Source organism: Esox lucius, chromosome 3 (assembly GCF_011004845.1).
Source record: "Esox lucius isolate fEsoLuc1 chromosome 3, fEsoLuc1.pri, whole genome shotgun sequence".
Taxonomy (NCBI): Eukaryota; Metazoa; Chordata; class Actinopteri; order Esociformes; family Esocidae; genus Esox; species Esox lucius.
Genome location: NC_047571.1, coordinates 23610604 through 23638473, shown reverse-complemented (window position 1 = coordinate 23638473; position 27870 = coordinate 23610604). Strand labels below are relative to the sequence as shown.

Genomic DNA, 27870 nt, shown 5'->3' with positions numbered 1-27870 from the left:
TTACTGGCTAATAAGCTGTTCAAACGGCCAGTGGGAAAAGCTAACAGTTCATAGATGCTATTTGTAGTGGAGGTAAACTTAATAAGAAACGTTTGTCATTTTCACAATCACAATGCTCAGTAGTGTTTAGCGATGAAATGCGTAATTCCATGGGATTGTGCTTAAAGACAGTGCCTCTCAGGTTGAAGACTCAAGTTCGAATCTATTGTGAACAACGACATTGTCGCCTTTATTGATAGTTATTGTATCAATGTCAACTCTGTGAAATAGTGGTTAGCGACCCAGCCTTTCATGTGGTCAACCGTGTTCGAATCTCAAGAGGGCAATACTTTCTATTGTGGGCCGACTGAACTAGGCTTGCCTGGTTTCTTGTTATTCTATGATTCCTCCCATGATTAAAAGAGTACCTCATGGATTAACTATAAACCAAGTCAGCGCCACTCTTCTGAGGCTCTCCTAACATTTAATCACCACTGCAGAAACTATTCTCAATCGTCCGAGTTGCATACTTACAGAGATCTAGTTATGAAACACAAAAGGCCCCACTTTTCCAACGCACTGAAATTCTATGTTACTAACTGCTGTGAGGCCAAGTTGGAAATTATGTATGTACACATTGAATTCTACTACATGAAAATAACAAGTATAACATCTGGGGGTTTGAAGCATAATTGATTTATTTTTAAAGGTTACAGTGCTAACTAGGGAACATTTATTCTCATCCAGTTGGCCATTCATTTAGTACCACCACCACATATCATCCACAGTGTCAGAAAAACCAACAACATGAGTTCATCCCTGCATTTAAATACATACTTTATTTTGAAAATGTCCTATACTCGAATGTCCCACAGTGTAAGACATGGGTATGGCTGTTCAGACACTCTGTCGCCATCCCTGTCTGTACATACCTCTGATCCGGCCCCTCCACGACTGCCTCCATCCAGGTATGAAGCTGCCGTCACGGATGCCCACCCAGGTTGACAGTGATGGGGAGGCGAAATGGAACCAGACGGAGGACGAGGGGCAGGGGGGTCGCTGCTGTGCCTGTCCCAAAACAGAGAAGCAGCTGAAGAAGGAAGCCGAGGACTCAGAGTACCGCAAGACCTTCGAGAACTACATCCACAACGAGGTCTTCGAGCCCAAGTACGTTTGTCAGCCACTTCAGCCAGCTAGTCACTTAACGGAAAGGAGTGTCCTTGTCATCTGTGTCGGGATGTTTGTGTGATTAAGGTACTCAACAACAACAACAATGACAACATGCATAACAGGTACACATTCACATAACAGCACACAGACCGTATAGACACACATTCACATAACAGCACACAGACCGCATAGACACACATTCACATAACAGCACACAGACCGCATAGACACACATTCACATAACAGCACACAGACCGTACAGACACACATTCACATAACAGCACACAGACCGTATAGACACACATTCACATAACAGCACACAGACCGTATAGACACACATTCACATAACAGCACACAGACCGCATAGACACACATTCACATAACAGCACACAGACCGCATAGACACACATTCACATAACAGCACACAGACCGCATAGACACACATTCACATAACAGCACACAGACCGCATAGACACACATTCACATAACAGCACACAGACCGCATAGACACACATTCACATAACAGCACACAGACCGTATAGACACACATTCACATAACAGCACACAGACCGTACAGACACACATTCACATAACAGCACACAGACCGTATAGACACACATTCACATAACAGCACACAGACCGTATAGACACACATTCACATAACAGCACACAGACCGCATAGACACACATTCACATAACAGCACACAGACCGCATAGACACACATTCACATAACAGCACACAGACCGCATAGACACACATTCACATAACAGCACACAGACCGCATAGACACACATTCACATAACAGCACACAGACCGCATAGACACACATTCACATAACAGCACACAGACCGCATAGACACACATTCACATAACAGCACACAGACCGCATAGACACACATTCACATAACAGCACACATACCGTATAGACACACATTCACATAACAGCACACAGACCGTATAGACACACATTCACATAACAGCACACAGACCGTATAGACACACATTCACATAACAGCACACAGACCGCATAGACACACATTCACATAACAGCACACAGACCGTATAGACACACATTCACATAACAGCACACAGACCGCATAGACACACATTAACATAACAGCACACAGACCATATAGACACACATTCACATAACAGCACACAGACCGTATAGACACACATTCACATAACAGCACACAGACCGTATAGACACACATTCACATAACAGCACACAGACCGTATAGACACACATTCACATAACAGCACACAGACCGCATAGACACACATTCACATAACAGCACACAGACCGCATAGACACACATTCACATAACAGCACACAGACCGCATAGACACACATTCACATAACAGCACACAGACCGTATAGACACACATTCACATAACAGCACACAGACCGCATAGACACACATTCACATAACAGCACACAGACCGCATAGACACACATTCACATAACAGCACACAGACCGCATAGACACACATTCACATAACAGCACACAGACCGCATAGACACACATTCACATAACAGCACACAGACCGCATAGACACACATTCACATAACAGCACACAGACCGCATAGACACACATTCACATAACAGCACACAGACCGCATAGACACACATTCACATAACAGCACACAGACCGCATAGACACACATTCACATAACAGCACACAGACCGTATAGACACACATTCACATAACAGCACACAGACCGCATAGACACACATTCACATAACAGCAAATACACTTTGCTAACTTTTTCACCAGCAGCATACGGATGCCACCCTAACGGACCTCACTGGGTTGACTCTCAATATGTCTTCGATCTCCTGAAATGTCCAGCTTGTCACGCCACTTCATGGAAGTGACAGACATATGGAAACTCCTTCAGCCCCATGTCATACTGCACCAGCCCAATGTTTACAAGGGTTTAGTGTCGTAAAGGAGCGCAGTCAGGAGGAAGGAAAGGCTTGAGACACAACCCTGTTATTTTCCTTCAAAGCTCTCTGAAACTCGAGTGCCCCCCCTGGTGGCCAACACGCTCACATCCTTACCGGGGCTTTTTAGTAGCAACATACTTTTTACCAAAAAAAAACGAAAACAACCGTTCAGATTGTCCTCATAGTTAGTTTTCATTCATTTAATAATAAATACCTAACTTAACTCTCTACCCAGTAGCAGTAATCTTAATAAAATGGGAGGGATATATTTATTTACTGGTTGTTTAAAGTGCATTTTTAATGTATTTATTTTCCCTCCAGACCAAGACAAAGGCGGTCCGCCATGGGTGTAGCCAATCAGACTCACCAGTCGTCCCTGACCACGCCCCCCACCCTGCCGGAAGGCTTCGCCACCCGCAGCCCCGGCGACGAAGACGGTAACAATGTGGAGAGCGCGAAGATCCGACTGAAGGTGTTCGCCAAAGAGTCAACGGTCATCTCGGGCCTCCGACACTTCACCTCGTACCAGATCGACGTGATGGCCTGCAACGACCCCACGGATCCCAACCGATGCAGCATGGCCGCCTTCGTCTCGGCTCGCACCATGCCGGAGGGTGAGGCCGCCCGCCACGCACGAGACACCCGTGTACAAGCACACGACAGCTTGGCCACATTTGCGTGTTTCCAGACCTCAGATGTAACGTTTTGTAGTAGTGGTGTCAGCGAGTCCATTTTAACACCTTGTGTATCCCGGCTGCAGACAAAGCGGATGACATTGTGGGGCACATCACCTACGATGTGTCTGAGTACACTGTCCACATCAAGTGGCTGGAGCCGAAAGCCCCTAATGGCATGATCATCCTGTATGAAGTCAACTACAAGAGACTGGGAGACACAGAGGTGACAGCACTCGGACAACTAGTGAAAACACGCAGGCTCGCACGCAGCTATCTAATGCCTTAACATACACACAAGCATACACATGAGTACACTAAGGAAAGCACATATTCTCCTACACACTTAAAGATGCAGTCTGGGACTTTTGCGGGGGGAAAGAAACAAATATATTTTTAGAAATGAATAATCAAGCAGTAGAATTACTATCATACCTCAGTTCCATGTTCCAAGATCAATAGAGGTGGTTTGATGTCTTGTGGCGCAAATTTTGGGGACGTTTCTTTAGCTCGACGGGACCCCAGAATTTCGGGATGCATCTTTAAATACTGAACATTGGATATGCCCCACACTTTCACTTAATATAATGCAGTTCCACAGAGTCTCTGTGCTCTTGATTAGTGAACAGGATTGGTAATGGAAAAGTAATAATAACGTGGAGTTGCATCAGGGCTGTGATTTAGTTGCCATGGAAACGCCGCACAGACCACAATACTGGCTGATGAAAAACAACTAAGATGATGGTTGAATACTGATTGCACAAACATGTTTTTCTCAAATCAGGTTATTTGTTTTATTTTTGCCTCGTATGCAATGATTTAAAACAGACCTGATTGGCATAGCCATTCTATTCAGTCTGTGTGTTTTCAGGCCAAAATATAAATGCATTTGATTGCTCGTCTTCTTGATCATTCACTCTTCTCAATCAGTCACATTTTATTTATATATCGAAGTGGCTTTATTTTTATTTATTTATATATTATAAGTGGCTTCAACCTTTCTTCCGTCCCCTCCAACTCTTAAAACTAGAATAACAAAAAAACTGTAAACATATTGCACCCCACATCTGATGCAGCGTACCCAAATTGAGATTGCGCATTTCAGTTGATTACTATAGCTCCTCACTCATTGTAATTTTCCTTTTTTTTATGCCAGTTGTCACCATTTATTTAGGTAAAGTTAACTAGTGGACAGAGGACTGATCCCTAGTCCCCCCCTCAATTGGAGAATAAATGAAATATCTTTTGGGTTCATTGTTTCGTAGGAGCTGCATCATTGTGTCTCGAGGAAGATGTACCAGCAGTCAAAAGGTTGCAAGCTAAGAGTGGTGCATCCTGGGAACTACACCGTTAGGATCCGAGCCACCTCACTCGCAGGGAACGGCTCATGGACCGAGCCCACGCACTTCTATGTTCAGGACCTACGTAAGTGACGAAACACTCATGAGCACAATTAGTATCTGTAATCAGTAACCTGGACGGCATCTCCCGGATGCCAAGCAGGGGCATAATCAAGCTAACAATATCATTGATTCGTCTCCATGGTGACCTTTTTAGGGGTGGACCCATCCAACTTGGTTAAGATTATCATTGGTCCGGTCATCTTTATTGTTCTGCTGATAGTGGTTGCATCGGGAGTATTCGTGGTGCTCAAGAAGAAGTAAGTTTTATGGCTTCTACACATCTTAACACAGTTAACAGAACTGATTAGAAACCAGCAGGTTTTTCTCCAATTTGATAAATCTCCTCATACCAATTATATATTTAACCCCCCCCCCTGGGCCATGGTAGTTATTTGTTCTCTCTGCGTTGATACTTGTTAACCCATCTCTCTGTCGTTGTTTCCTCAAGACAAACCCAGGGCCCCTCGGGTCCCCTGTACACCTCCTCCAACCCAGAATACCTCAGTGCTGCCGACAGTAAGGACAATTCATCATCATACGTGTCACTTTGGGCAGGCAGACCAGACGTAGTTGCTCAAACTATTGTAACATTTCTTTGCATTTGAATTCGATGTCTTTGCCAATCAGAGATGTGGAATGTCCAATACTTCCACGTTTGCATGTGTCCAGCCATTGACTGTGCACGCCTTTGTGCGCGCGTGTTCTGCAGTGTACGAGCCCGACGACTGGGAGGTGGGCAGAGATAAGATCAACATCCTGCGCGAGCTGGGTCAGGGCTCATTCGGCATGGTCTACGAAGGCGTCGCCAAAGACATCGTCAAGGGTGAGCCGGAGACCCGCGTGGCGGTGAAGACCGTGAACGAGTCGGCCAGCCTGAGGGAGAGGATAGAGTTCCTGAACGAGGCCTCCGTCATGAAGGGCTTCACCTGTCACCACGTGGTAAGACTCACCCAGGGCTGATGGAAGGACGTGACAGCTTAGCTTCACTGCAGTTGTTTATTAGGAAGCTAGGACAGCTTGGTGAACACATCTAGAAACAGAACAGATCACAGCCAGAATAAAGAAGACAAGTAGTGAATGAGGGGGAGGAGTCTTCTGAGAGCATGGGTTTTACACAGGGGTGCTCACTAAGGTAAAGAACATACCATCATGCTTAGCGTCATGTATTAAAAATGCTTGGCAGCGATGGCAGTGCCCCAGTGGGATGCCTCTTGTCCACTGTGGTTGAGTGGTCACTGAATAAATGTGTAAGCTCGAAAACCAAACCTTAACCAAACCTTACACTTATTAGAGGATTTCCTAGGTTTTCCACCACCATCAACATAACACCACAAGATTGAATGTCTGTAGAAAGAATACTGCTGCATGACTAATTTCCCCCCAGCAGAATTCCTGACCCTCCTAGACTCGACACCAAGGAACATAAAATCTTTCTGACTTGTGGAAGGCCAAACTCCCCATTAGGACACTATGTTGGTGTTTCCATTACATTGGCAGATACTGTGGCTGTAGATGTTGGTAGCTGCTGAAGTGTAATGCTGCGTGCACACGGCCCCCTCACTCAGCTCGCAAATCACTCAATCTCTGGCGAGCTGTCGCTGAGCCCTCCCTTGCGCGCAGACTGCCCACTCGGGTGGGGCGTGTCTTCCTAATTTATGTCAGCGGCAACCAGTCAACCAGTATAGGGGAATTGTCAGTCTCCGCAGTTACTATCATAAATGTAACCGTGTCAGTTCATAGAGTAATGCCTTCAATTTTTTCTATACATAAGACATCTAGTTCTAAATCTCAGTGCAACGAGTGGGTGATAACTTTAAACTACCTATCTGTTGGCTCTTGCGAACATAATCAATTTTGTGGAAATAAATTAAAATAAAAATGAATAAATACAGAAATGAATGATCAGTAAATAAATAGGGAAATTATATTGATTATTCATGTAGAATTATATTTAAAAAAATATTTATATGTATAAATATTTTTATTGATTCATTTATTTATTTCTAATTATGGCAGTATTGGTCCTCCATACCCACTCGCTGGGTATAAAGTTGAACATTTCCCAACTGTCGCTGCTTCTGGGAGATTTTATCTCAGAGAGAAGCTCCACCCACTGTCGCCTTGATTCGCTGGCTCTCATTATAAATAAATGGGGGTGTGCCCCTTTGTAGCGCTAGCGAGCGGACAGTGTGCATTGGGCTTAAGAAATCAAATCAAAATGTCTCCCCCTCAGGTGCGTCTAATGGGTGTGGTCTCAAAGGGCCAGCCAACTCTTGTCGTCATGGAGCTGATGACCCACGGCGACTTGAAGAGCTACCTGCGCTGCCTCCGCCCTGACTCTGAGGTTCACACACAACTACCTTCTGGTTTCTCATTATTTGGGATGCATCCTTGAGGTCTGAAGACATACCATCTGTGTCTTGAAATATCTTTGGTGTTCATGTAATGTGTCTTTTGCCAGAATAACCCTACAGGGCGCCCGCCCCCCACTCTGAGGGAGATGATCCAGATGGCGGCAGAGATTGCCGACGGCATGGCCTACCTGAATGCCAAGAAGTTTGTCCACAGAGACCTTGCTGCCAGAAACTGCATGGTGGGACAGGACTTCACTGTCAAGATAGGAGGTGTGTCAATCGAACACTTCCAAATGAGTCACATATGTTTCCATGGGCTGTACATTAATCAGATGTTAACCACGCCCACATAGCTGAATCGAGTTACAGGCGTGTCAAAAGAAAATTATCTGAATGTTTCTGGGATAATAACAGATCTGTGGGTTCTGTTCTGTTTGTCCCTAATCCTTAGATTTTGGAATGACCAGAGACATCTATGAGACTGATTACTACAGGAAGGGAGGGAAGGGTCTGCTTCCTGTCCGCTGGATGGCTCCTGAGTCTTTAAAGGACGGAGTGTTTACCGCGCACTCAGACTGCTGGTAAAGACGCCTTGTTCTATCTGTCAGCAAATAACGGCCAACTGTCCAGAGAGAGACATTCTGGTCCTTCTCAAGGTTTCTCCCTACCCTGTCCGCCTGTGTAGTTTATCCCTTGTGACTGATGCTAGGTGTGTCCTGTTCTTTGGTGCATTCAGGTCATTTGGTGTGGTGTTGTGGGAAATCAGCACACTGGCGGAGCAGCCCTACCAGGGCCTGTCCAATGAGCAGGTCCTTAAGTTTGTCATGGACGGAGGATATCTTGACCGACCGGACAACTGTGCTGACCGGCTGTAAGTTTCAGCTCTGTAATGTACATATCTTCACTCTAATATACATATGTTCTGTACATGAAAGTAGTCAGACCTCTTCCAATTTCTCCACATGTTGCTCTGGGCAATAGACAGAATTTATAATGGATTACATTTATAATGGGTTACATTTATAATGGGTTACAATTGTAATGGGTTACATTTATAATGGGTTACAAATTTGGAACCACCAAGACTCTTCCAGGACCTGCGGGCACAGAGGGTGCTCTCTCTACATGGCGCACACCTGTTTAATCCCAAACGGCAGTTTGGTGCCAAAGAAGGGCACATCATCTGTGGTATGGCCATCAATGTCCCCAATGACTGTCCTTAATGCTTCACCCAAAAAGTCATTTCCTCCAGACAAATTGTCAGGTGTCCCCTTTCCAGACTGCTGGGTGATTCATGGCAAACAAACAATCTGTCTTTGTACATCTGTAGTTTAATGGAAAACAAATGTTTCATTAATAAAGGGCACGGCAGGGAACACGTCATATTTATAACACTAACAAACACACAGCTCTTAAATATGTATTGTAACAGCAGCTCCCTCTTTGCTCTGCCCTCTCAGACACAACCTGATGTCAATGTGCTGGCAGTACAACCCCAAGCTGCGTCCCAGCTTCCAGGAGATCATTGAGATGCTTCACGAGGACCTTCACCCGTCCTTCCAGGAGGTCTCCTTCTACTACAGCCAGGAGAACAAGCCTCCGGAACAGGATGACTTTGACCTAGACATGGACATGGAGAGCATCCCCTTGGACCCGTCCTCCTACTCACAGAGAGGGGACCACAGCTCCTCTTACTCACAGAGAGGGGACCACAGCTCGGAGAGGGGCGAGGCGGGTTCATCCCTAGGGTTGAGGCAAAATAGCTACGAGGAACACATCCCATACACACACATGAATGGGGCAAAGACTAACGGACGAATACTAGCCCTGCCTCGGTCTAGTCCATCCTAACAGAACATTTTCCTTCATCCCCGACCCTGTACTCACACAGATGAATACATTAATACATTTTAGTCATTCAGCAGATGCTCTAATCTGGAGTTATTTACAGGAGCAATTATGGTTGCTCAAGGACAGAACTATAGATGTTTTCACTTTGCCGGCTCTGGGATTCGACCTAGCAACCTTTCAGTAACTGGTGGATGCTCTAACCGCTAAGGCTACCTGCCGCCCCAAGATGTAGATATAAATATATGAATATATTTTTTTTCTTTATTTTTTACAGATGATCACTTTTATCACTCTTTCAGAGGCCTCATCAAAGTGTACAGTACATATCTCAGGACGTTGTTGCTTTCTTGTCAAGATGCCACATCCTTACACTACAGTATGTATGAATGCATGTTAATGTCCACACAGGACACAGTATCCTTCTCGTGAGAAAGAACCTCCCTCCTTTTGCTACTTGTCCTCTATCCTTTAAAAGAATATTGCCTAGTTTCCACAAATGGGTGGCAAATATTAGGAGTCAACTGTGAATCTAACTTCGGGACAACCAGAAGGCTGCTAACCCCAGGACTCTCCGGGCTGTCCCTGCCCAGGCCAAGACATTTCCTGGGAAGCTCAGCCCTCATGGAGTCTTTGGGTCCCCCCGGGCCATGGAGGTCCACCTGGGTCGCTCAACGTGAAAGTGCCCTTGTCTTCTATCTCTGTCCGTGGCCTGCATCTTAAATCATGAAGCTATTTCTCTGTATATTTGTAATCTCAAGTCGTCAATGAACTACAGACTTTCTAGACTTGACAGATGAATGTGTCATATCCATCTTGGAATCTTTGAACAAACATTGTGGATCCACTAGAGAGCTTCTTGTCATCTCTGTCCCTACACTCTGCAGTATTCCAGCATCACAGAAAATAATGAACAGATTTTGTGGTTATATTTTTTAATTTATTTACGTTTCATTTTCTCTGAGTTTTCACATTTACAGCTGAAGGATATTTAAAAAGAAAACGGTTTCAGAAAAACATATAGACAAAAAAACTAGCTCCTGAGATGACAAATAGCTGCTTCTTTTGGTGTATTTTAGTGGGTATAAAAAATATAAATATATATGAATCTATTATTGATGGGTTTTTTGTACATAGTTGTTGACATTCATTGTATTTCATGAGGTATTTCCGCTGTGTAGAAAAACATTTTTTTAAATGTTTGTCCTATATGTTTCTTGTTTCTAATCCAGAAATCGTACTAATACTCATTTGGACTTGTGATCAACCAGCAGCACTTGGCCTTTTCTCTCTCTCACTCTCTCTCTTCATATCAGATGCACAGTATGAGTAGGATGTTGGCTTTGCCCATTGATATCAGATCAAATCCAACTGTCTGCTCTAGATAAATAAAGCAGCATGGTGCAACTTGACCACACTCTTTTTTTCCTATTTCTCCACATGCTTCTTTTATATTTGACTTTTCAGTTGTTGTTTACTATGTCATATGTTAAATTCATCTCACAGTCAGGTATTTGCGCATTGCCTATATATTATATATTCACATACAGTACATTCAAAGATTTTATGTTTCTTATAAAGGTGCAATCCACAAAAATCTGATAGTCATGAATGCATTTGTATGTCATACACTGTTTTTTCTTTTGTAAAAGCGATGCTCTGCAGATGAAGGGGAAAATAAATAGGATGCGAAAATGCATTCGATAGTGGAGTTACCAACAAGCCAAGCCACAACATGCAGGGTCTGGTTTCTGCCACATGTTGGCAGTGCAGCCTAAGATTAGTTTAGGATAATCAAAACTCAGTTTGTTTCTACTGAAAAATGGTTAATATCCAACAAGGCCCCACAGATCACATCCACATGCCAGTGAGTATTTCTTTGATCACTACTTGGTTTGGTGTCTTTGCATTGGTGTGTCTTCTAGAGATAAGGAAAGTGAGTGCAACACAAACACAGCTGACCTGTGTGTATACAGAAACTGCTGAATGGGTTTGTACCGGTTATATTTGATCAGTTAAACCCAGAGACACTGATTACACAACATATATGATTACTTCAAATCTTTCCTCACTATTTAAATCCTCAGATATGACAAGTGATATTTTTCAGGTAAACCTGTGCACCCATATGGAAAAAATATTGTGAAATGTGAAGAATTTAAAGTACATGTGAAATAGTAGAAATGTATGTATTTCAAATACATTTTACGAATGTATGTCACTTATTAAAATGCATTTCAAAATGCATACTTTTTAAAAATTATTTGGCAATTTGTTCTCCGTATGGGCAGTAACGGGAGCGGTAATTGAGTCTATGGTATATGCAGTGTTGTCGCTGCTTCTCCACGTCCCAGACTTCCTGTTTGTCTCTGAATCTACCTTTTCTGCTGGACCTTCTTTCCACCCATCTTCTGTCCACTCTTAACTCCCTCCCTTCCCGTCCCCTCCTTCTTTCCTCCTTTACTCTTCTGCCTCCCCTCCTTCCTCCTCTCCTCCTCAGCCATTTGTCTCTTCTTCCTCTGCTCATTTCGCCCCTCGTCGCCCCAGATGATGACCTCGTCCCAGCCGTCCCAGGATGCCCAGTAATGGTCGTCAGCCCATGATATGCTCCCCATGATGCTCAAACTCTTCTTCCGGCGGAATGGCATGGGGCCTCTGTCGGCATGCACGGGCAGGTCGCTGTACCAGCGCAATGTGTCGAGCCGCCATTTGCCCTTCTTTCTCATACCACCATGACCCAGAGGAGCCAAGGCCCTCTTGGAGACTGGGGGCCCACCCATGGCCCTGTCCAGCCCCGCTACAGGGCTCGGCTGATGGGCATCCTCTTTGTTGTTCTCTCTAGTAACACAGGCCTGGGGGAGGGTGAGGTTGGAGGTGTAGGGGTTCCATTCCTCTCTCTTCAGTGGAGCCCCACATACCCCTTCACCGTTGCCCAGGTTGTTAGCTCTCTTGGGCCGTATCGCTGTCCTCCCTCCACCAGACAGCTTGATCACCACAGTGGCCTGTTCCTCTGGGGTCTGTGTCGTCATGCCGCTCAGCTCACTGACAGTCCCTGTCAGGATGGTGACTCGGTCAGGGCTCCAACAGACCCCTTGGCTTCCAGGTCTTCTTCCCCTTAAACACATTGGCTGGTTGCTGGTGTCCCCATAACCATTCTCTACACTGAGGCCTGCCACAGGGCAACTCCTGCTCCTTGCTTTGGCCATATCCCCCTGGGCAGTGTGTACTCTCCTCTTGTCCTTAACGAATCTATCTCCCTGTTGTCCACCAGCCTTCTTAGCCACTGGTTCATTCTGCTTTAGCGGTGTGCTATGGCACTCCATTCTCTACCAGTCTCTCCAGTTATCTGAATTACAGCAAATGAATACATTGTATTACATTTTCAATAGTAATTTGAAGATATCTGGAAAGCTAGGCCTGAATATGAGTTTGCGTCAACTTCAGCAAGCTACGTAATGCAGGCCAATGGACTTTTTTCACGCAGATTTAACTATATTTGTATTTTCATGATTCATGATAGCCAAGGAACAATGTCCTTTACTTTAACATAAAAAGTTATTAGTCTGTTACCTGTGCATATTTGCTGATTTGAAGAGAGGTTGTTGTGATTGAAGTAAAATTTGCATCATTTCTCAATCGTCTCGTTTCTATGGTCACTGATGATACAATCGATATCAATGATTTTTCCAGAGCGGCTTTGGATCGTTCTAGAATAATTGTCTCTCAGTTGTTGAACATAATATGCGTTGTCTCATTTACTTGAGCTATACATTAGCTGTAAAAATAAACGCGTGGTAATGACCGCAAGTTATTATTTGTTTTTTAAAAGTAGGTGCTTCTGTAACAGGTCTAATGAAATTAACATCTGGAACGTGATGTATTTAACCACGAACAACAGCTCCCAGAATGCTTTGAGAAGGGACTTCAGACGTAGGACGGGAAAAATAATTCCTGATTCTGGTGTTTGAGTACTTTGCGTCGGATGTCTACCTTTTGGAATTGAAACGCGTTTAATAGTACACATTTAACCGACGTGGAAGTTTGATCAAGGATTTGATCTGGTTGATGTCGTAGTTATCGTTTCTCTTACGGGTAAGGAATTATTTAATGTTGATGTATCTACTAAGATCAGGTGTCATAACGTATGTTAAACTGGCAAATGCCACTTGTCAAGTTAGTTGAAATTCGTTAATTGGTAGCCTATACTTTGAACTTAAAAACAAACTGCCACTATGATTGTTCAACAAATACATGTCATACTGCTTCGGAGTCATACTTTGTAAACTTCCAACGTTAATGCAATATTTGCATTAAGTCATCCAAGACACTTCATCTGTTGTCAAAAAACTTTACCACTAAGATTACACATTTTGGAGGTAAACACTTCTACCTCTGTACACACCTAAAACCCAACATAAACCAGCCGTTCTTGTTCCTGACTTTCCTTTTAAGAGGTGAGGTGTACACCTGTTCAGAAACTGCTGGATCCTGTTGAAACTTAAAGCCTCTGTGAAATACAGTACATTTGATTAATAAGAGATACGGACACGTGGATTCTTCTCTAGAATTACTCCGGTGAATGTGTTCTCTCAAAACACAGTCGCATTCCATACATTCTATTCCGTTTTCATGGAGAATGGCCTCTGAATAGCTCTGCTGAAAGACCGACCAGGTGTCGATATCCTCTCTTAGACGGCACCTGAAAACGGGAGATTATTCAGCAAGGTTGATATGTTATGCAGAGAGTGTATGTGAGAGGGAGTAAAAAGCCCAAGGCAGACCAGCCATCAATGAGGCTGCCTTTTTCTGTCTGTCCCTGCAAAACCTCCGACGGTGAGACGTCATGTGATTATAATTAGGCCTAGCTAGCTGGGCTAGAGTTCACACACCACAGCCCAATTATTTAGATTTGCCAAAAGCATTTGTTCCACTGGTTCATACACCCAAACGCACAGAGGCAGAGAAAGGAGTTAGACAGAGAGATAGTGTAGCTAGCTGCGGTTGCTGAGTAAACAGTGTGTCAAGGCCCATGCCCTGTGTGAATGAAGGGAGCATGTTGAATATTGACCCACTAACTTACGCACATCTACATTCTGCTGAAATCTGCAGAGATTAGAGGGGCACTGTTTTACCTCGATCGATGAAAAGCATTTTCTATACTAGTTTTAGAAAATTGTTTGAGGATTTGTGGTTAACATTCGGGGAATTGGATTCTAAATACACTTTGGTCCCTAAAATGTCCTCATATTTGCGCTGTTTTACTAATACTGCTTTTGCCTGCCGGGATAGTCGGTGGACTTGCTAGTCTAGTTTTTTTTCTCACGTTGGGACTTACCTGTATTTCTTGCTTTGTCACTGGATTAAGCTGTCAAGTTACAGCAACTTAAAAATAAACCAAGTTCGTCTATTCAATACAAAGGAGTACTCGATTATCCAAAAATAAGATATACTTTCCTAATTAAATAGTTTTCCTTATCCTAAAAGGCGTTATCCTTTATTTCCCACGTTGTGGAAGTCAGCGGAATTACACCGACAAGCGCTTATGATGACATTATTCTACTTTGGGTCGACTAGCTGAAAATGACTAAAACTATTGTTGATGGTTTAGAAGAATAAAAAGGCGATGTAGGTTCCACAATGATTCTCTACACCATTCTGCTCCTGTTGTCTCACTTGAACAGAAATGTAGTGAACTGTGTAGAATATTAGCAACTAGGAAATTACAGGGGTTTTGTTTGCTGCAGTCTCCCATTACAAATTGTGCAGATTTGTAAAACCAAAGGAAGAGCGTAAGGTTGCAGCTTTTATTAGTTTGGCTTGCTGTTGCAATAAGGGATATCTGCAGCCCGCAAGTCTGGGGAGTTATTTAATATGGGGGTTCCTGAATATTAATTTACGCCCACTGTTGTTCGCCATTGGTCAGTTAATGAGATCCTGAATATTAAGTTACGCCTACTAATGTTCGCCATTGGTCAGTTTGGGGACATCCTGGTTTGACACACGGTTTCTCGCTAGGTGTCATGTATGGGCATGACGTCATTACGCTGAGTGTATAAATGGAGAAAGACTAGCTAACTAACTTTCAAACTTTCCTTGTGACTTAATTCGATATCTTTTGTTAATATATAACACTAGGTTCAAGCATAGATATAGAAAACCAAAGTGTATTTGCTTTGACAACATGTTGAAAGCGCTCAACTTTTTTCCCAGACCATTTGCAGAGACTGAAATACTATTTAATTGTATTTTGCTTCAGGATTAAAATTGTTTGAGAACATGAAACTGAAATATTAATATGAAGACTGAAGTGCCTTTACAAATAGTTTCTAATGTTTTGGTTACAGTTAAGAATGAGACACTGGTGGTTTAGAGTGCAGTTATAATACAAACATGCATACATACACATGCACAGTCACACTCACTATGCCTGACATGGTCAGTTTTTGCTTGAGTAGCCATTGCTTGGATATATGTGATAGTAGAGGGCCATCATTAGGAGGTTGATGGTTGAGAATGCTTCTTAGTGCAGTTACGATATAGTTGATCTGAGCTCTACATGTTACAAAGTGAAATGGAAACATGCTGTGAACATGCTGGGTAAGGTACATTGTGCGGTGGACCTGTGAACAACTACTTCAGTGTCAGCTAAACTGTCCTGCAGGTCCTTTGCTGAGACATGTGGGTTCTGGTGTGTAGCTCTGACAAGTTTTCATGCAAATCATTGTGATATTTTCTCCTTCGTTTGAATTGCACTGTTCAGTTTAACAGCAATGTTCTAGAAAGTCGATATTGGTAACTGGAAGTGTTGAATTTTCTATAGCCTGTTGCAGAAAAGTGTCAAGTTTCACTTTGCACCATGTAGAGGTCAGGTCAACTATTTACAGATGTTAATTAATCTAGGGATGCCTGGAACAAGTACATTTTATCATTCTAGAGTAATGATGTGGTTATGGACATAAAACATTGTTGTGAGGAATATAAAAGTCTTGGGATTTGATTATCTGAGGTCTAATTTAACCCTTATCCTAAAAGGTGATTCAATAGCATAAATTACTAGAATAGGCCCAAAAGAGCACAACCGATGTTATTGGAAGTCAATTAATGTAGTCCAAAAGCTAAAAGTTAATGGAATAACTTAAAATAAATACACAGTTAAATTATTTGCCAGTTAGATATTAAATATTAAAAACATTACATTCCAACACTGACAAAACTAAATTGTTTTTTTTATGTCCTGTGTATTCAGCTTTGCTCAGATTCTGTAGACTTTGGTTTCATCCTATCATATTGTATTGGCAGCTGAACACCTCCAAAAAAAACTTTCCTGTTTACACTTGTTGAACAACTGGTGTTTCTTGTCTCTTTGTCTGGTCAAACTATATTGAGCATTTTTGTTGTGTGGAAACCAGCATTAGCTGATGGTTTAAAGACAGCTAATAGGTCCTCATCAACAAATAATTAAGAGAGAAGTACAAAATTAACACTTAGTCTTCTTTTGTCCATGAATGTTTCAGTGCCTTCAAAATCATTAAACAAAAACATGAATGGGGAGAGAGCTTTTTGTTCTTCCTCTAGAGGTGTGATCTCTCTGAGCAACTGCACAGCACCCTTTATTTCCTCTTCATTCAGGGGTGAGGACTGGCCATCTTCTATGGAAGATGGCCATGACAAAATTATTATTTTGATTACATCTCTAAATAATGACAACATAGTGTATATGAAGCTACAAAATAAATGGATCTTTCCTGCTTGCATATACTAGTGACAGGTGGATCAGTGTGATCATGCAACTTTAGCTAGTTATAACGTACCCTAATTGACTAAAGCTGACTAACAAGTAGCCTACCCAGTCGCGTAGCTATCTTTAAATGTAGCTATAAAGGTTGTCGTGTTTTCTGTAACTAGCAAGCTATTCGAATCTCAGATTTAAATAAAGAATTTAGTAGAGAAGCGATCTTAGTGAACACGTTACCTATTCCTAAATATATAGCTAAAGGTTGTCATGGAAGCACTTACCGAAATATTCGTAATTTACCCTGTAATTATTCCTTCATAAACGCACGAACTTAATCAAAAACACCAGAACAATTGCAAACATCATTAGGCGTAACTTAATATTCAGGAACCGCCATAAGTAATGCCCCGACTTGCGGTCTGCAAACTCTCCTGTTGTTGGCCAATTAAAGTTCTCAATTTTATAACGTTCTTTTGTATACGCCCACGTAATTACCCATAAGTAAATGTGAAATACTATCAATCCTGTCGTACTGAAGATATGTTCTAAGAATATTCAGCTTTTTAATGAAACATTATACATGTAGCTTTTGCCTTTTTTAGGAAAGTGCATGAATTGTGGGAGATGGAAATGCAAAGTCACATTAGAGCTAATCAAAGTCACATTAGAGCTAACATTAGAGCTAATCTAATAACAGCTGAAACATGTCAAATTACAAAAGTCCAGTTTTTTTTGCTTCCAGCTTTTGTCCTCCAGCCTACGATGGCCTCCCTCCCTGCCCCCTTGATCCCGTCATCCTGACCGTTAACCCCCAGACGACCCATGGAAGACCTGGATGCTCTGAGAGGTCTACCCAGGTCCCCTCCTCCTGAGGACACTCTTTCTCTGTCCCTGTCCACCACCGATTCCATCAACATAGAAGGTATGTCAGGGAGTCCGCCGGCTTGCAGTTGCAGCAGATAGTCGTACTTTCACCAACAGCAGCAGTCCTGTCTGTTTTACTGTTCTTCTCCAGGATTTATTTTGTGCGTGCATGTTTGCGCGCCTAGACGCCTATTAAGGTGTGTGTGTGTGTGTGTGTGTGGTGTTGTGTGTCTTTGTTTATGTGGGTGTAGATGGCCACTACAGCGCCTTGCAAGCAGACCTGGAGGCTGACGCTTGTGACCTGGACAGGGAGTCGTGGAGTGTCTCTGTGGACCAGCTGTACATAAAGACCCTGCCCAAAGACACCGTCAAGAGACAGGACGTCATCTACGGTAGAGATGCTGTCCTAACCTCGCTGGGGAGTTGCTGCCATGAGTCAGGGTTATAATCACAAATGATGAAGAAGACGATTGCTGTTAATTCAATTCTGGTGTTGAGGACTACTTTATAACGGAGCCCACGTTAGAGTGCTTCGCTCTGTCTCATATTATCGCAAATGTTGAACAGTGCCAAGGTCTGTTAATGTCAGTGTTGTGTTCTGCTTGTTCACAACATGTAAATATAAAGAGAATGGTCCGAGGAGCACTCTTATCGTTTTATAACTTCATGGATTAATAATATTAACAGCAATAATGGTGTGTGTATTATTGTCAGAGTTGATCCAAACCGAGGTGCACCATGTCCGGACCCTGAAGCTGCTCAGTGTGTACCGGTATGAGCTGAGACACAGCCTACAGGTGCCAGAGCCCAAACTGGAGAGGATGTTCCCTCAGGTAAACGCCTCTAATAGTGTGCATGTGCGTGTGTGTGCATACGTGCATGCTATTACACCAGAGGTTCCCAAACTAGGGGTCGCGGCCCCATGTGGGGTCACGTGATATGAAAATGGGGTCGGGGGAGAATGTTTGACAATTGACTCTCATAGCCTCAAATAAAAAAAAATAAGATTTTATAATTTTGGGGTCGCAATAATTTTTAGATATCGAAATGGGGTTGTCGGGCAAAAAGGTTTGGTAACCCCTGTATTACACCAATGGATTCCTTTACTCTTCCATCAGTTGGACCGCCTGCTGCAAATCCACCAACAATTCCTCTATGGTCTGAGAGAACGTCGGGATGAACAGAATCATTATGTGGTCACACAGCTTGGAGAAATACTTATCAGCCAGGTAAGGGACCCATTCACACTGTCATTACAGTGTTGGGAGATGAGGGCTAAGTCCTTGACGAGTTTGTCTTTTTCTCTATATTTCTATCCGACTGTCTCTCTGCTGGGCTGACTTCCTGCCCTGCCCTGCCCTTAGTCATCCCATCAATGACCACTCAGCCTTGTGGTGTAGCCTGTTCTGTCTCTTCAGACAACATCACTAATGAGTCACCTCAGCTGACTAAACACCAGACACACAGCCCTGCTCTCCACTCCACATAGACCCTCTCTATAGACCACACAAGAAGACACAGCGTTTCTCTACCCTACCCTGCGCATAGAATGTGTATGTGTCTCACCTGAACTAACCCCCAGGCAGGAGTTCTGCAGTAGGGTAGATATGATTGAGTGAATGCTGGGAATCCGCCTCTGCAGAAATTATTCTGAGGACCACTTTTTTTGTAAGAATGCTAAGATAATCATCAGTCTTTGTGTTTTCTCTTCATCGTACATTTACATGTTAGTCATTTAGCAGGAACTCACTACACCTCGCAGTAGTGAGGCCATACAGTTAAAATTCTGGCATCCAATACCTCAATTTAGTTTTTACCATAATGATAAGGATGATTATGTTGTTTTTGTGTTGCTCTAGTTTTCAGGTGAGATTGGGGACAGGATGAAGTTGAGTTATGGGCTGTTCTGCAGTCACCACACGGATGCAGTCAGCTTCTACAAAGATCAGCTACAGAACAACAAGAAGTTCCAGAACCTGATTACGAAAATCAGTCGGTTGTCCATAGTGCGCCGATTAGGAGTCCCAGAATGTATTCTGTTGGTGACTCAGCGGATCACAAAATACCCAGTCCTGGTGGAACGCATTCTACAGAACACTGAAGGTAATTAACTGACTCTGTTAGGTTACTGTGCATGCTTTCTGTTTTTACAATCATGCGCATCTTCTTTGGCAATGTCGCTTGTTCATGACAAACTTCCTCCAATCAGAGATTCACATCTTCATACTTGTGTAGTACAGAGGCTCTGAGTAAACACGAGCAAAGGCTCCAACAACATCCAGATACCTTTTATCAAATCAGAATACAAATAAAAATCCATGAGAAGTATATTGGAAATATTTAGATGGAAATGTACTTTGAACATTTATCACATTTATTTAATTTTACTTCCTGCATGAACTAAATTATTTTAGTATTAACAAAGTAATTTTTTCTAAACAGCTGACACTGAGGAACATGGTGCCTTAACCCAGGCCCTGGTTCTGATCAAAGAGACCATCTCTGCTGTGGACTCCCAGGTCCATGACTATGAGAGGGCTTTCAAGCTGGACGACATCATCAACAGGTTGGATCCCCGTTCCTTTGGCAAACTGAAGAAAGGACCGCCGCTATCGAGAGACGACCTGAAAGAGGGGTCCAGAACCCTGATCCACGAGGGGACCGTTAACTGGCGGGCGGCTAATGGACGACTCAAAGGTCATTTAAAAATACAAATATAATATGCTACAAAGTTGTCCCATTGATTTCATAATACCTTATATTCATGTGAGAGCTGAATTAGGACTTTTCTATACCAGGCTCTTGTCACTCAGCAGTTCCTGATTGAGGACTTCTTTAGTTCTATAGTAACATTTCTGGATATAATACTCTGTCTAGTCATTCTGTGATTGTGGTGCATCTGCTGATTGAATCGTTGTCTGTTTCTCTCCTATGGTTCAGAGATCTATGCGGTCCTGTTGTCCGATATCCTGCTGCTAATGCAAAAGGAAAAGGACCAGAAAATCACATTTGCCAATTTAGTGAGTACCTCTCTGTCCGAGTCCTATAGCTTTGGTTTATTAAAAAATAGATATTGCTGTAACATGAACCAGTAGTCTGATTGGGGTTAATCGGGAATATTAACCCTTTCCTGTGTGTGCTCCCCTTCTCCTCCAGGACAACAAGCCTTCGGTCATCTCCCTCCAGGTGCTCATCATGAGGGAGCTGGCCCACGACGATAATGCCATGTATCTGATTAGTGACTCGTCCAGCTTCCCAGAGATGTATGAGATACACGCCACCTCTAAAGAGGAGCGCAACGTCTGGATGAGCCTCATACGAGACGCTGTCGACAGGTAAAGACGATGTGACAGCCAGGACAATATAGATCTAATCTGATGACCCCCCCCCCCCCCCCCCCGCCTGTTCAGTCAAATATTTTGGCCTGGAAATGAATTTATTTTCTGCACGAGGTGTTGAGTTAAATGTCCATATGATTCTGACAAAAACAATGAATTAGTGCCTCCATAAGACTTGAGCCATCTTGCTAGGATGTTATTCAAGCGGGGCCCCGAAGTGTTCTAGGTCAGTGCCTCGCAGTGTAGCTGCGCCGAGACATTGGCACCGCGCTTCCCTGGGTGGACAAGCGAACGTCAGGATAGTTCTGACCTCTTGCGTCACACTCCGGTGACTAGCTGGGATAGGTCACAGGCCTGCGAGCTAAGTCGTTGTTGTTGGTGGCTATGGAATGACTGCTTCTGCAGTCGGTTTAATCAGAATCAGTTTGATCTGGTTTGATGAGATGTTGAGCGGCTCGGTGTTTGGGAGATAACACATTTGTATCTCTTTCACTTCAAAATGTTGAGTAGTTTGTGTAGATCGACAGGAAAATAATTTAAAATCCCCTTTTCACTTTTAGGCAACATTTCTTTCAAACTGAAACTCTAAGTCCTTTTATTAACCTCACCGTGTTTGACTCTCTTTGGGCCACAGTTGCCCCACCGAACAGGAGGATGCCATGCTAGCTGTGCTTAGAGAATTCCAAGGTAAGGGGTGTGGGTGTGGGTGGGTGGAGCTTCTGCAGGTTTTGTTTTGCTTATCACTGTATTTATCTCTCCAGAGCGTATGTATAAGAAAGATGCCCAGGTCATGCAGAGCCTGACAGAGAAGCTGCAATTGCTGGCTGAAATGGCAGAAGCTGTGGCAGGGCTGGGGGATGTAGCAAACCACTCTCACCTGCTGTTTCACGGGGATGCCTCGGACCTCCAGCAAGGGGCAACACTGCTCAATGGGATCATCACTGAGGGTAGGAAGGAGGCAAACATCCGCTGCTTGAGCCTGTGTGCCGTTGATGTGAGAGGTTAAAACCGTGTTATAATAGATTCTACTAGTTCACATCCTGTCACATGGACAGATGGATATGACGTGTTCAGGTCAACACTTGACCAGTGAAGTTAATCTCATTCAATAAATGACATTGAAAGATTGTAGTTTGCAAACCTTTATTCAACAGAAATCCAATTTTGTTGTATAGACAAAGAACACCCGTGGCTTCAGTAGCTTTTGCTTCAGTAGGGCTTTCTTGCATGCACAGCCCACGAGTTCCCCTGCGACATTTTGATGGGACTGAGATCTGGGATTGCATTTTGGAGCCATTCAGTTTTGGTCTCGCTTCAGCTTTTTGACAGATGGTCCCTCATTCTTCTCAATAATTCTCTGGTACATTACAGAATTCATGGTTTACATAATGATGGCAAGTTGGCGAGGCCCCGTGTACCAGTTAATTTAATGCAGGATCTGTCTACGAGAGATCCATTGTTCTTTAAATCCTTTTTGACCTTTTTGAATCATCTTTTTGTTTATTCCCCTGATCTCAGTGGAAGGTCTGCAGATCCTGCTCCTCTCCAATGTGACTAAGAGAGACCCCAACCCCGCTCCAGAGGACCAGCTCGGACCAGGGGGTTTGGGTCTGAGGTTAAGAGAGCTACGACACGATCCACCAGGGCTGGGGAACCTGGTTGCACTGAGTAGAGCCAAAACCTTTGGGGGCTATGACTGCAACCTCATTACCCCAACAAAGAGTAAGTCAACCACTCATGGATGACAATAGTAGTAATTCTACACAGAAATCCAGTGTTTTTTTTTTATCAAGTACTGTACATGTTCTCCAGATGGTAGTATACCGCAAGAAGAGTGGCCAGGCACTGTTGCGGGACGACCTCTAGACAGGCGTCAGCATTCAAACTCTGACCCACAGCTACAGGACTTTGACCCATCGGAAGGTTCGGAAATGTCGGTGAGTGACTGGCTGTCTCGTTCCCAACCTGTCAGGTTCCCTCCTGGAGGCCCAAGGCCCAGTGACTAAACACCATGCGTTGAGTAACAAAAACCTGGTGATTGAGTAATTCATACTTGAGTCCCTTTGTAGTTATAAGCTGCAGTCCAACATTAATAGTATACTTTTTTTTTTTTTTTACATTGTTTAAGAAGTAGAAGATATAGCTCTGTCTGTTTTAGTCGTGACTATTGACGCTGTAGTCTGAGTCCTGATCTCAAGTAATACAATCTTTGACCTTTTGGTTTACATGGAATGTTGGAATCTTTTACATCTTAGCATTTATTATTTAGCATTCTACAACAATACCCATTTTCTGTTACTTTTATGCATCAAGTGATCTGTTCCTTCAGTGGTTTCTTCGGTTTTCAATTGGATTTTGATCATCTCAAAATATTTCTACAGTTTTTCTCAGACGTAAAAAAAAAAACCCTGCTACACAACCTTTTTTCTGTCCCTCCTCAGCTTCTGGATAGACTACAGCGGCTCTCACAGAAACTCTACAGTCTGCTGGTACGACATGGATGCTTTGCATGTCACAGACACCATTGCTAGGTTCACCTTGTGTCATCTATCCATTAGATCGTTCTGACGTCTGTCCTTTGCTTCTCCACAGGCCATTGTCTCCCAGCAGGACAGCTACATTGAAATGCAGCGCGCCACCCTGGCTGAGTACGAGCGTTCATGGCGTCCTTGTGGCAATGTGCTCCTGGAGAAGGAGAAACAACGGAACCTGGAGAAACAGCGAGAAGAAATGGCCAACTTCCACAAGCTACAGATACAGCACAAACAAGAGCAGGTACCGGAACTGTTTGAAAGCGTGAGGTAGAGACTGGTTTAATATGTTAGAAGAACAAAGCTTGGAGCTGGGCAACCTCCACGAGAGGCAGACGTCACCCAGAACATGAACCTAGAATCAAGCTTTAAACCGCTGACACTGTAGGTGTAAACTTCACCAAAATGTTAGATGTAATGTTGTATGTGCTTACTTCTAGATACAGGGATGCTTCTGTTATGTGTTAGTCTATTAACAAGTACTTGCTTTCTCTTTTCTGTTCCGTCAATCATGCTGTTTATCCATCAAACTATCTTTTGTGTCTGATATCGTCCCATCTCCTGGGTCTCAAGTTCAACCTACATGGAGGACAGTGTGTCTGCAGTGTTTTCACTTCTTCTGAACACTGAGTAGTCAGGAACTTTCCTCATCTGGCTTTCTAGTTGTCCGTGCGGAAACCGTGCCCTCGGCGTATTTGGTTTGGCACCCCGGGGATCTATGACCCCCTCATTCCCTTCTGTCATCCGTTCCATCGTTAGGCTCGCTGGGAGAAGGAGCTGGAGCGACAACACCGAAAGATGGAGGGGATGGATGCAGAGCTGAGACGTCGAGAGGAGGAGTGTACGAGACTGGAGGAGAAGCTAGCAGAGGAGAGGGGGGAGTTAGAAAGACAGAGAGAGGCCTACCAAAAGGTTGCTGCGTCCTCTGTTCTACTGAATTACAATTGAACTTGTACTGATGGTAGCTCTGTGTGGCTGCTATGTGACCAAATACATAAAACCAGTCAGTATATTAAGACATGGGTTAAAAATACATTAAAATTCTTCCGAGTGAGTGCTGCTGGCCATTAATGGGTTCATGTGAAGGTATTATTACATACCAACAGGACCTGGAGCGATTGAGGGAGTCAGCGCAAACTGTGGAGAAAGAGAAGGAACGACTGGATCAACAGATGAAGCTGAAGAAGAACAACAGCATCTTGGGTTTTAGTGCTCAGCAGGTGGGGGAGGTGATGGATGTGGTTGTTAAGGATGTGATCCGGTACTGGTATGTTCACGCCGGTTTCTCACCACCTCTCTGCGTTTCTACAGTCCCATTCATCCCGAGACTACCTCATCCACTCTGCCTCCTTCCACGGGGACCCACACTATTCCCTGTCGCCGCGGGAAAACATCTCCCACTCCCAATCGTTTCATGTGGAGGACCTGACGAGTCGTCGGTCCCCGGGAGGAGATGTGACCAGCAGGCTGAGCTCCAGGGTCCACTCACGCCCCAGCTTCTCCCCGAACCCGGATGCCCCTCCGGTAAAGTGGAGCTTGAACATATTGTGGACCAACGGCAGGCTTGCGAGCTTTAAATCAACTTCCCAAAATGCCCAGGTTCTCTACAAATCCCGGTGTCCTATAATAAGGAGGGAATAAATGTAAAATGGACATGAGAAGTCAACGTTTTCTAAGGGTTAACATTAAGTTTGATAATGTTACTGGTATTTTCCAACCCTAACCACAGGACTGCATACTGTTGTTTTTGCATTGTTTAAGTGTGGTTCCACATCCCGCTGTTGTTACATTTTCAGGACATTGTGTGTGTGCGCTATTTTAGATTCCCCCTCGTAGGGAAAGCATCAGCCCTGTGCTGCCTAAAGCAGAGGTCCCCCTCCACCTGATCAGCACCACAAACCAGGTGGTTCACAAGGCAGGGGTCATTCAGCAGCAGATCCCCACTAAACTGGCAGCCCCGAGCAGCAAAGCCAAGGAGAAGACCAGCAAGAAGGGATCCCACCACCGAACACACAGCGCAGGTCAGAACACGGCACAGTAGAACGGGTCCTATGTCTGCCAATCTCTCTGTCTTCTTTTAGAAAATAACATTAACTTAACTTACCGCTGTTTGTTTGGCCGTCCGAATCTCTTTCGTTTTTTATGCAATATTTTCTTTGCTATTACAGCATCTATAGACATCTCTCAGGTGATACCGATCATAGTAATAGGAAAAGAGAGCGGGAGTCTGAAAGGGAAGAAGAAGAAGAAGAAGATGAATGTGAGTCTGCTCAAAAGCAATGAGTCAGGTGAGACAGAAACACTGGAATCACTGAAGTACTGTTCCGTACTGATTAGTTCAGGAACTGAACTAATCTGATGTGTGCATGCGTGTGCGCGCGTGCGTTGCACACTCTCACGACAAGCAGGTTAACCCAGCGTTGTTATCCCTCCTCAGATGGTTTCTTCAGGCCTGTAGAGCTGGTGTCCAATGCCAAACCCTCCCAGGCCCAGATCAGCAATAGGATGAACAACCAGAGCTTTGACCCTCCCCCCAGACAGGACCAATCACCACCTATCCCTCCACCCTTCCCAGAAGATGTAGCACATCAATCAACCCTATAAGAAGCAGTGCGGTTGGCCAGAGGTATGTCAATACCCGCCCACTACTGATTTTGTTTGTTGTCATCTTGAGTTATTTTTGAATTGCCAAAGATGTTTATTTTGTTCTAAATAGTGCTTATGTTGTATTTTATAAGGAAACTGACCTCTTTGCTCTCTGACCACCCTTTGCACTCAAGTCCCCTTCACTTTTTAATGCCTTTTTAAAGGTGATTCTTATCCAGTTGTTAGGCGGATTTTTAAGCTGTTTATTATTTTAACATGTTCACAGATTTGTCAGTGAGTACCTAAAACACTTTTTTTAATCTTTGAAAATCAGAATGTCTTTAATGTTAGAATGTATGGAAATATACAATACCTGTAAGTTTTTTTTCTTTTGTTTTTTTTTCTTGTTAGTGCGTCATCATTAATTCAGATTAATTAATATTTGTATTGTTTTCCACTCATCTGAACACCATACTCCACACTTTTAAAATGATTTAGTTGTTATTGTGATATGTATGAAAAATACAAAACTGAAATATAGTATGTAAGTTTCCACAACCCTGATTTAATACTTGGTGGGAGCACCTTTGGAAATAATTAGAGCTGTGAGGGGAGACCTGGACGGGGTTCCGGGGGTGACCTGGACGGGGTTCCGGGGGTGACCTGGACGGGGTTCCGGGGGTGACCTGGACGGGGTTCCGGGGGTGACCTGGACGGGGTTCCGGGGGTGACCTGGACGGGGTTCCGGGGGTGACCTGGACGGGGTTCCGGGGGTGACCTGGACGGGGTCTAGTCACGGTCGTGGTGCTATAATACACCTTCCACATAATAACTGTTATCCAATTGTCATATTTCAGTTTAGTATTTTTATATTTAACTCAAAGAAAATGTTTATAGTGTGGAGTAATGGTGTGTAGATTGTTCAGAAACATTAAACTCTAAGGCACTAAAACAAAGAGGTTTCTATAGGCAGTTTATGTCCATTTATCTTTTATGGTAAAGCTGTAACAGTATGCTGTTATTTTAATAAGGATTGATGGGTTGTGTATATATTGTGTATTGGCGATTATAGCTTTAAACCTCTGAGATGCCTTATTGGTATAACATAATGTTAACAACAAAAGTTGTTGTCTCCCCTGTGGTATACAGTGTCATTTAACATCTTTTAAGCAATCAGCATTCAGGATTCAAACCAGTGTGTATTTTAGCAATAATATTATTACATTATTATTCCAATTCCAAGTGATTTCTGTAATGACCAAGGACAGCAGTGTCCTTAAATTTTGTGCCCATCGTTGGACAGACTTGCTTTGAAAAATCAACAGTCGACAAGGACTGTCAGTCAAATGTGAGTTTGTGTGAAGATGTTTGGACACTGCATTTTGTTGGAACAGACGGCATGTCCTTGGCTGGATGGTTTTCATTCATGTGTAAT

At 43.5% G+C, this 27870-nt stretch overlaps 3 protein-coding genes across 4 annotated transcripts in view; 2 read left to right on the top strand and 1 right to left on the bottom strand.

Annotated features, from left to right (window-relative positions):
- The window catches only part of LOC105022623 (insulin receptor), a 74777-nt gene extending 63979 nt beyond the window's left edge, over positions 1-10798 (top strand). Inside the window, exons 12-23 of the mRNA XM_010891217.5 lie at positions 948-1146; positions 3424-3716; positions 3863-4002; positions 5042-5201; positions 5334-5436; positions 5628-5695; positions 5889-6118; positions 7413-7523; positions 7641-7803; positions 7985-8114; positions 8270-8404; positions 8994-10798. Of these exons, the coding sequence (XP_010889519.2) occupies positions 948-1146; positions 3424-3716; positions 3863-4002; positions 5042-5201; positions 5334-5436; positions 5628-5695; positions 5889-6118; positions 7413-7523; positions 7641-7803; positions 7985-8114; positions 8270-8404; positions 8994-9384 (2123 nt within the window). The 3' untranslated portion in view covers positions 9385-10798. The remainder of the gene's footprint in view (positions 1-947; positions 1147-3423; positions 3717-3862; positions 4003-5041; positions 5202-5333; positions 5437-5627; positions 5696-5888; positions 6119-7412; positions 7524-7640; positions 7804-7984; positions 8115-8269; positions 8405-8993) is intronic.
- A 647-nt stretch (positions 10799-11445) lies between these two features.
- Positions 11446-13233, bottom strand: LOC105022629. Its single transcript, XM_010891231.3, has 2 exons — positions 12952-13233; positions 11446-12727 (listed from the first exon to the last, which is right to left on the bottom strand). Exon 2 carries the CDS (start codon positions 12702-12704, stop codon positions 11757-11759), a length of 948 nt encoding a protein of 315 aa, XP_010889533.1. The 5' UTR covers positions 12705-12727; positions 12952-13233; the 3' UTR covers positions 11446-11756.
- A 48-nt stretch (positions 13234-13281) lies between these two features.
- Positions 13282-27096, top strand: LOC105022637 (rho guanine nucleotide exchange factor 18). 2 transcript variants are annotated; one of them, XM_010891244.5, is made up of 21 exons: positions 13282-13473; positions 17859-18038; positions 18232-18372; positions 18695-18813; positions 19099-19209; positions 19840-20083; positions 20423-20677; positions 20921-21000; positions 21137-21315; positions 21953-22005; positions 22080-22265; positions 22837-23040; positions 23131-23255; positions 23760-23807; positions 23911-24093; positions 24609-24761; positions 24956-25069; positions 25161-25373; positions 25672-25870; positions 26018-26137; positions 26287-27096. In XM_010891244.5, exons 2-21 carry the CDS (start codon positions 17939-17941, stop codon positions 26451-26453), a joined length of 2994 nt encoding a protein of 997 aa, XP_010889546.2. In that variant the 5' UTR covers positions 13282-13473; positions 17859-17938; the 3' UTR covers positions 26454-27096. The 2 variants fall into 2 exon arrangements, with proteins under 2 accessions (XP_010889546.2, XP_019900004.2); XM_020044445.3 differs by having other exon boundaries at positions 26018-26109; positions 26287-26428.
- Positions 27097-27870: the final 774 nt, after the last annotated feature.